At 42.5% G+C, this 10056-nt stretch overlaps 1 protein-coding gene across 1 annotated transcript; it reads right to left on the reverse strand.

Annotated features, from left to right (window-relative positions):
* Positions 1-3841: 3841 nt before the first annotated feature.
* LOC118981868 (syncytin-2-like) lies at positions 3842-5095 on the reverse strand. Its single transcript, XM_037038693.1, has one exon. It carries the CDS (start codon positions 5093-5095, stop codon positions 3842-3844), a length of 1254 nt encoding a protein of 417 aa, XP_036894588.1.
* Positions 5096-10056: the final 4961 nt, after the last annotated feature.

Below are 10056 nucleotides of genomic sequence, written 5' to 3' on the forward strand. Positions count from 1 at the left end.
GTGATAAACCCCAGCTTGTGTAGAAGTTTAAAGCCAACAGCATGCTTAAAATAACAGGGACCCAACTCTTGAAATAAGCAGTTTTCTAGTCTTTCTATTTCCTATAATTGCTTTGAATGTCTGGAGTTATTTAATCGTGGTAACCTGTTTATATTTTTTCTTTCTAATATTTACTCTTGTAAGAGCTTCAGGGCTATGTATAATTCTCTGTAGAAATGATCAAGGTGACATATTTATTATATTTCCCTAAAACATGTAAATAGATAGTTAAGTTGGATGCTTAATTTATCATGTTATGGGAAATAATTGCATATGAGGCTTGAAGTGGTGACAGGTTTTATGGCAGTGATTGATATTTAAATTAATCATTTAAATATTTATTTGTATTAATTTTATGTTCTCTCTATTAGTTATTTACTGTTGATTTATAAACCTGTTTTCTATTTTATAAAAAGCTTTGTTTCCTATATTTTAAGAGATTTATTTTTGTCCATTAACAAATCTGTTTTTGGAACATTGTTTTTAAGTAATTGGAATTTGTGTGGCTAAATTATGTTACTAAATTTCAAGTGTACCATAACTAAGAGAAACAATTATTTATCTGTTGTGAATGAAAATAGAGTAAATCAACAATGAAATCTAATTGAATCAAATTGCTGCTTGAACTAACTCACTTAAATGTATTTCTGATCTAACATCATCTAAACATAAAAATCACATGTGACTATTTTAATATTATATTAGGTATTCATTATTTGCAATTGCCAAAGTGAGTCCAGGTGAAATGCTGAAATCTCTTTCAAAACAAAGTATTTGAAATATTATGGGAGTCTAAAGGGGGGAGAATGGTGGGGGAGGGAGTGTGCAGGGTGGAGGGGAATGAAGGGGGGAATAGAATAACTGTAATGGTATAATCAATAAAATATAAATAAATAAATAAATAAATAAATAAGAAATATTACGGGAGTCAGTTATTTAGAGGAAAATATTGACTGTTTTTATCAGTGATAGAATGTGAAACATTTAATTATTAAAAATCCTGCTTTTGATATAACTTGGTCATCTACAGAAACTTTAAACACCAACATTGATATATGACATATGTATTAAAAAGAGAAAGCTGTACATCTAATAATATAATTGTGTTAGAAGAGTAAAAATGCATTATTTATAGTAATAACTAGCATATATAAATTTATAAAATTATTTATTTTCCCTAAATCCAAACAAATCTTTTATAAATTCAAATACCTGGATAATCTTCAAAACAAATTAAATCAACTGGTACCTATTTCAATAATTATATAACTAAATAAGTCATGTTTGACAATCCCAATAATGCTCATTTTAAAAAATATTCCTATTATGCTTATTTTATTTTGGAAATGTTACTTATTTTTTTATTGTTGTTCAGTTATAGTTTTCCCACATTTTTCCTGTTGCCCGCCTCTTTCCTGCCCCCGCCAAGGGCCAATCCCCACCCCATTGTCTGTGTCCATGAGTCCTCTGGTCATGTTCCTTGACGTGCCCCTCCCCATCTCTCCTCTGTTATCCCCCATTCTCCTCCCTTCTGATTGCTGCCAGTTTGTTCTTTATTTCCACATCTTTGGTTCTATTTTGCTCATTTGTTTGTTTTGTTGATTAGTTTCCATTTATAGGTGAGATCATACAGTATTTGTCTTTCACCACCTGGATTATTCTGTATAACATAATACTCTCAGGTTTCATCCATGTTGTTCCAAAAATAATACTCTCATTTAAATTAAGCTCCAAATTGTCAGTTTAGTTATGTTAATTCTTTTTTTTAAGATTTTATTTATTTATCTTTAGAAGAGAAGGGAAGGAGAGAGTACGGTTGCCTCAATGTACGGTTGCATCAATGTACGGTTGCCTCTCATGCGTCCCCTGCTGGGAACTGGCCTGCAACCCAGGCATGTGCCCTGACTGGGAATTGAACCACAATCATCTGGTTTGCAGGCCCGCACTCAATCCACTGAACTACACCAGCCAGGGCATTATGTTAATTCTAATAAAAATAAAAATTAAGTTATATATTGACAATTATAATTTATATTTATAACGGAAATTATAATTTATCTGAGAACAAAGCCCCATGTGTGTACAAACTTGTGTCAATCAATTTATTTTTTTTACAAGTTTCCACATTATCCATGTTTCATAACTAATATATATCCAGTTGTAAAAAAGCTTAATATGCTTTATACATTTTCTTTCGTAAAATTATAGAAAAAATGTTCTTCTAAAGTTATTAATATAAAAATATTTAAAACATGACATTTATTGCTCAACCAATTGGAAGCTGAGAGAGTGGTGTTTTTCAGACCTTGTGTTGTTTTAAGTTTTAATTAGGTTTATGTATTTCTATTGTGCAGAAGAGTCCTAATGTTCAAATCTAAGATAATTACAAAACAAACTAATATCTGTATTTATGTCAAAATAGTGTGGCTTGTTTTTTTTATGATTAACTAGAACAAAATTGAATATTGTCATGAAAGTTTTAATCCAATTCATTATGACTAGGCTAATTATGTGCATTATGATTATATATTTTTCAGACTTTTTCTTTATTAACTAGTGTTCTTTTAATTTTTAAAAAATATTACCATTTTGCTCATATAATTTTTTAAAGATTTTATTTATTTATTTATAGACAGAGAGGCAGGGAGGGGGAAAGAGAGGGAGAGAAACATCAATACCTTGATGCCACAGCCCAGGCATGTGCCCTGACTGAAAATCAAACTGGCGACCCTTTGACTCACAGGCCAGCACTCAATCCACTGAGCCACACCAGCTAGGGCTACATTTTAAAACTTTATCTCTTTCAGATTTGGAAAAGAATTTACTCGGTGTAAGTTTTAATAACTGTAGTAAAATATAGTTTTGCAATAAATTTAATTCCCTTATATATTCCATTGCTTTTATGATAGCTAAGAATTCTTCTTGTTTACCACTGTATCATTTGTATTTATCTTAAAACTTGTAAATAATGTGCACAATTTATCTGAAAAATATGACTAAATGAAATTTGTATATTTATGCCAACAAATATATATGTATAGGTATATATAATAATAATCTGGTGTGTACATTGAAGTATACATGTGGCAAATTGTTAATAACTGAAATATATTTGAATATATGCATATTTGTTCCCTCCCGCGGAACAGTCAACTGGGGTCCCGAGTCTACCTGAAACAGATGAATAGGGATGGGAACAAGAGGCACGAAGAATGGCAGCAAGACAAAGGATTCTGATCAAGTGCAAATTTTATTTTGGGCGGGGCTGTTATATAGGGGGCAGGGGAAAAGGGGAAGTGGTTCTGATAGGTTGTCCTGTGCATGCTCACTGCATGCTCTTAGCGACGGTTGGTGGGTGGGCGCGTGATCAGCATCTTGATTGGTAATTAGTACTCGTGATCCAGGGATGCCCCCAAGGGTGGGGCCACCTGGCTTGGCTGCAATATCCTGTTTGGGCTGCATTAGCCAAGCTTTCCTGGTGCGATCTTCTTGGTAGATTGCATCCGCCGTCTTTAGGCCCTGACATCTCCTCCCTTTTTGTTTTTTAAGGGAAGGAGGTAACGAATTGTTATGGACATTAACCAGCTAGGGGAGGCAGTGGCCAGGCTCCTCCTGAGCTCATCCTGAGCCCTGTATGTACCTTTTTCGGAGGAGAGGAAATGAGTACGGACCTCTATGCAAGCCGGCTTACCTCTCAGGAGACTCGAGAGTGGCCTTCTTAAGGGCCTCTCCTTGCAGTACTTTGTCGTGCACCTAGCGGTATCCATTACAGCAAGTAGGCTGTAATGCAAACTCTCGAGGGTTATGCAGCTCCCGTGGGAGAGGGCCTTGATGAATCTGGATCACATTCACGATCTAGCATCTCTAGTTGATGGTAGTGAATCTGGATAGGTTTCCCTAGGATGACATTGAGCTGGTCTCTAACTAATGTGGTAACTCGCCTGAGGATCCAAGGGGCAAAGGTTAAGATTAGGATAATGGTGATTAAGGGCCCGAGAAGGGGGAGGAGGTAGGGAAGCAATCCATTAAGTCCTGTTAAAAAGGGGCTTTTGGCTAATGCTCTGCGCCATTTTTCAAGGTCTTCCTGGAGGTTTTTTATTTTGTCTCGGACAATGCCAGATTTGTTAGCATAGAAGCAGCAGCGTTCCTGTAGGGCTAGACATATACCTACCTGCTCGGCGGTGAGGAGGTCTAAGCCTCGCCTATTTTGAAGGACTACTTCTGCTAACGAATCTAATTGGTCTTGGATATCACTGATAGTACTAGTCAGGCTTTGGACATCATCAATGAGCTGCTTGGAAAGCTTGGTATATGAGTGGACTGCAACTCCTAATCCCATGGTTCCTGTAGCTACTGCTCCAGAGACTCCTAGGCCAACAAGTAGGGGAATAATGGTCAGAGCCCTCTTGTGTCGTCCTGCGAAATGGTCAAAGGCAGGGACAGGGACGGGCTCATCTCCAGGGATGATATCTATGTCAGGTAATAGGGTAGCTAGTACACATAACCCTGTCCAGTTGGAGGGTAAAACAGTGAAGGCGAGATTATTGCCACAGACGAAGGCTCGTCCGGGACCTGGGCAAAGGGACGTGTTATAGTCGACCGTGTGGCTGCAATTGACAAAGCTAGCAAAGCCGACAGGGATATCGAAGGTGTTATTTTGTGAGTCCTTGTAAATACAGGTGGAGGAAAGGAAAAGTACGGGCTGGACCCTAAAGGGTTGATTGAGGGTGCAATTTAGAGTGGCCTCGTTGAGGATTGATATGTTGGCCGGGAAAGCTAGAGGCATAGGGGTGCCTTGGCTTAGGCATAGCCAGCAATCTTCGGCTAGTGTAGGGTTGGAGGTGTTAAGCGCTTGGTGGGTAGCTGTTAAAATATCCATAGTTTGGGTGTCTAGGTCTACTCCCCGTGATTTGGGGAGAGCCAGGGGATGATGGGTAAGTCTGGGGAACTGGGTTTCGATGAGATGTTCTATCTGCCTGTGGACAGTGAGTTCTCTTATGGTGTCCTGGGGCCCACCCCCATCAGAAATGTGGATGGAGGGGTCTGTTCCCAGCATACAGGCTGCCCTTCAAAATCATTATCAAGGATTCCAGGCAGGACTCGGATTCCCTGAAGGGTAGAGCTAGCTCGGCCAAGAATAAGGCCAAAGGTGTCGGGTGGTAATGGGCCATATACGCCAACTGGGAGCGTTAAGGGGCTATTCTCTGATGTTAATATTGTGTCGGTGGTGGTACAGAGGTCCAACCCTGCGCTGCCTGCTGTTGCTCTCCATAGGTCGGTGATGTGGAGGCATGGCTGATTACCGGAAGAGCAGGGATATGCTGGTTAGGTACTTGGGGGTTGAGCTGTGAAGCCCCGGAGCTCAACCCTGGTTTGGGGCCCTGGGGCCGGGCCCTGTTGGAGTTTCCCTGTTTTAGTGGAATGGGTTGTCCATAAATATCTGTTCTGGAACGGCATTCTGATGCCCAATGAAATCCCTTTCTGCAGCGGGGACATTTTGTGGCAGGGGGAGGCTTTGCAGGGGTAGGACTGTCTATATCTGGGCTAGCCAGGTTCTGTGCCCTTTGAGGGCAGGATTTTAAAAAGTGTCCAGGCTGGTTGCAGTTGAAGCAAAGACGATTATGGTTATGAGTTTGCTGACCAGGCGCGAAGTTTTTCAGCGCAGCTCTGATAGCAAGCCCAAGAGCATGGGCGGAGCCAATGCCCGAGCAAAGGTGGACATAGTCGCAGAGGTCCCCCTGGCGGTACGGCCGAATAGCATCCTGACAGGCAGGGTTGGCGTTTTCAAAAGCGAGATGCCTGACGAAGGTGCTTTCGCTTTTGCCGGTGCCAAAGAGCCGCTCTGCTAGTTCCTGCAAGCGGCTGATAAAGTCGCTGTACGGCTCGTCTGGGCCCTGTCTAACTTTAGCAAGGGAAGTAGTAGCCGCGCCTTTCTGGGGGAGGCGTTTCCAGGCTTTAAGGCCCGCGGACTGAATCTGTGTTAATAGTCCGGGGGGAAATTGAGCCTGTTTTTCGTTATACTGGTAGGGGCTAGTGCCGAGAAACTTTTTTGTCGTCCAGTGTTTAGAAGAAGATTTACGCGTGTTGCACTCAACAAATTGTTTAGCGGTTTCTTCATATTCACTCTTCCAGAGTATAAAATCACCTCCGCTAAGGGCGGCTCTAGCTAGGAAGAACCAATCATTAGGCGTGAGCCAGCGTTCACTGAGGTTCTCAATCAAGGCAATAGTGAAAGGGGCAGTGGGGCCATAATTAGCTACTGCTGCTTTGACCTTTTCTAGGGTTTTTAGGCTAAGTTTTTTGTACGTGTGAGAATACGAGGCAGAGGCTCCTTCATCTCTAGTATTGCCGTCTGCCTCTTCCTCATCAGAGGCTGAGTTGTCTGAGTCTTCTTCATTATCACTGTTGGGTAGAGGGACGGCAGAGCTATCTATGACTCCGGGTCTGCTGGGCTGATTTCGGGACCTGGTAACTGGGAAAGCTAAAAGTTCAGCAGGAGGGGAGACGGTCAGGTCAGTAAACTCTTTTGCTACTGCTTTGATTTCACGTATGAGAATTAGGGCCTCCTGGATGGAGGTTTTTCGGAGGGGAAGATCTCGGTGGGTGGCCGGCGGCTCAGGTCTGTTTAAATCAGGGGGTAAAATGGCCGCCGCATTGGGCGCGGTAGGAGGGGGTAGATTAGCGGGGGCATATGGCGGCGGCTGAAATGGCGGAAGCACAGCCACCACGAGGGGGGGCCAATCAGGATTGTTATGGCGGGCCGCCTTGTCCTCTAGGTCGGCCTGATCCGCTGGGTCTAGCTGATCAGCAAGTCCTGAGCTGGCGGGGCTTTTGAACTCACTAAAGGCAGGGTATATTGGGGCAGGTTTTGGATCTGTGTCAATATCGATGGATACTGAGGGACAGATTGAAGGGGCCCGCGAGGGCGGGCGCAATGGAGGCTCTTTGTATCTGGGAGATCTGGGACAGAGTGGGCTCTGGAGGGGGGGCAGGAATGGTTGGTAAGGATTTCCTGGCCCTCTTTGCATAAGCGTTGGATGTCTGGGGCGTGACACTGATTAGTGAGGACGTCTTTTATGAGGTTATAATAATTGAAGGCGGTAATAGGGACAGTCTGGGGGCCGAAAACACGGTAGTAATCGTTAAGGCAATCCCCAACCTGATTCCATATTCAAGAGTCAATCGTGCCTTCCTGGGGGAACCATGGACACGTTTTAAAAATAAAAGCAAAAAATGAATGTAAATCTTTTTTCCAAACCCGAATTCTACGCACCTTGAGGGATTCTTTCAATTGGCTAACAAATATATCATTCTGTGAACATGCTTGTCCCATGATTAGGCCTTACCCGGCCAATGCCGCCGTTGGGGGGGGGGTCACAATCCAGAAGTCGTCTCGGGGTCGGGCAGTCGCGGCGCTTCGAGCGGGTATCGTTTAACGGGGACGGCGGTCCGCTCAAGCAGTCTCTGGGGCCCCACGTTGGGCGCCAGTTGTTCCGTCCCGCGGAACAGTCAACTGGGGTCCCGAGTCTACCTGAAACGGATGAATAGGGATGGGAACAAGAGGCACGAAGAATGGCAGCAAGACAAAGGATTCTGATCAAGTGCAAATTTTATTTTTGGGGGGGCTGTTATATAGGGGGCAGGGGAAAAGGGGAAGTGGTTCTGATAGGTTGTCCTGTGCATGCTCACTGCATGCTCTTAGCGACGGTTGGTGGGTGGGCGCGTGATCAGCATCTTGATTGGTAGTTAGTACTCGTGATCCAGGGATGCCCCAAGGGTGGGGCCACCTGGCTTGGCTGCAGTATCCTGTTTGGGCTGCATTAGCCAAGCTTTCCTGGTGTGATCTTCTTGGTAGATTGCATCCGCTGTCTTTAGGCCCCGACACATATTCATATGTATGCCTATATTAGTTTCCTGTTAAAGCTGTAACAAATTACCACAATTCAGTGGTGTAAACAAAGCACATTTTTTCTTACATTTCTGGAGATGAAAGTCCAAATTCACCAGCCTAGTGAAGTCCTCATGAGAGCAGACTTGATTCATTCTGGAGGAATTGGAGAATCCATCTCCTTAGTTTTGCTAGTTTATAGAGGCTATCTGAGTTTTCTTGGTGCATGCTAGCCTCTGCCTTCCTCAAATCCAGAAATTTTGTTTCTGTTTCCAAACTTTCTGTTACACTGTTTCTGTATTTCTGTCTTTGTGTTTTTCTCTCTCTCTGCTTCTGTGTCACATCAACTTTTCTTGATTCTCTGTTGGTTCTTCGAAAGCACTAGCAAAAAATTATTCAACCACACTGAGTTTCTTTCCAGAGCAAATATGCCTGACAGTGAATCTCCTCATTTTAACATCTTTTGTAATCAGTATAGGATGAGAATTTCCAAAATTACCCATTTTGCTAAACCTATAGATATGGGCTTTTCTTCTTGCCATTTTACTCTAAGCAGCAACAAGAAATCAGGCTGTACCTTCAACACTTAGAAGTGTCCTCACTTAAATACCCAAGTTCATCACTTAGAAGGTCTGCTTCCCACATACCTGTAGATACAATCCTGCCAGTCTTTCTCCCACTATAAACAAGAATCTCTTTCCCCCCAGTTTCCAGTAACATGTTTTCCATTTCCTTCTGCTCCCTCCCCAGTAGTGTCTTTTTTTTTTAAGATTTTATTTATTTATCTTTAGAGGGGAAGGGAAGGAGTGAAGTATCAATGTATGCTTGCCTCTTGTGAGTCCCCTGCCGGGAACTGGCCCGCAACCCAGGCATATGCCCTGACTGGGAATCAAACCGCGATCATGTGGTTCGCAGGCCCACACTCAATCCACTGAGCTACACCAGCCAGGGTCCTAGTAGTGTTTTTAACATCAGTGTCTTGCTCCCATCTCTTTATGATGATTTAGGTATTACCTAAGATGATACAGGTTTTCTCCCGTTTGATTCACACTTCTGCAACCTTTTTTGGAAGAGTCTGTGACATCTGTAATTCTGCCAACAATCTGCTCAAAACAATCTAGGCTGTTTTGATCATGTTTAAATTTTTTTCCATTTAATCTAGGGCATTGTTCAATGCCACAATATCTTTGTTGATATTTTGTTCGGAGGATCTATCCATGTTTGACAGTGGGGCATTGAAATCCCCTACTATAATTATGTTGCTGTCAATATCTTTCTTGCTCCACTCTAGGAAGACAAGCAACCCAATAAAAAATGGGCAAAAGACTTGAACAGACGTTTCTCCAAGGAGGACACACAGAGGATCCAGAGACATATGAAAAGATGCTTAATATCACTAGCTACCAGAGAGATGCAAGTTGAAACCACAATGAGATGCCACTTCACATCAGTCAGAATGGCCATCATAAACAAATCAAGAAACATCAAGTGCTGGCAAGGTTGTGAAGAAAAGGGGACCCTAGTGCACTGTTTGTGGGAATGCAGACTGGTACAACCACTGTGGAAAACAGTATGGAATTTTCTAAGAAAACTAAAAATGAATGTGCCTTTTGACCCAGCAATTCCACTATTAGGAGTATATCCTAAGAACCCTGAAACACCAATCCAAAAGAACCTATGCACCTCAATGTTCATAGCAGTACAATTTAAAATAGCCAAGAGTTGGAAGCAACCTAGGTGCCCATCAGTAAATGAATGGATCAAAAAACTATGATACATTTACACAATGGAATTCTATGCAGTGGAAAGAAAGAAGGAGCTCCAACCCTTTTCAACAGCATGGATGGAACTGGAGAGCATTATGCTGAGTGAAATAAGCCAGGTGGTGAAAGACAAATACCATATGATATCACCGTTAACAGGAATCTGATCAACAAAATAAAGAGGCAAGCAGAGTATAGCCAAAGACACTGAAGTTGAGCACAGGCTGACGGTGACCAGAAGGAAGAGAATAATGGGGGAAAAGGGTGAAGGGTTTACAGGAACAATTATAAAGGGCATATGGACAATAACAGGGGAATGGAAACAGGGGAGGGTGGTGGGGAGGGCTGAGGTGTTGGGGAGGGGTG

This window comes from Sturnira hondurensis, unplaced genomic scaffold, assembly GCF_014824575.4.
Source record: "Sturnira hondurensis isolate 20B ecotype Veracruz unplaced genomic scaffold, ASM1482457v3 Scaffold0024805, whole genome shotgun sequence".
Taxonomy (NCBI): Eukaryota; Metazoa; Chordata; class Mammalia; order Chiroptera; family Phyllostomidae; genus Sturnira; species Sturnira hondurensis.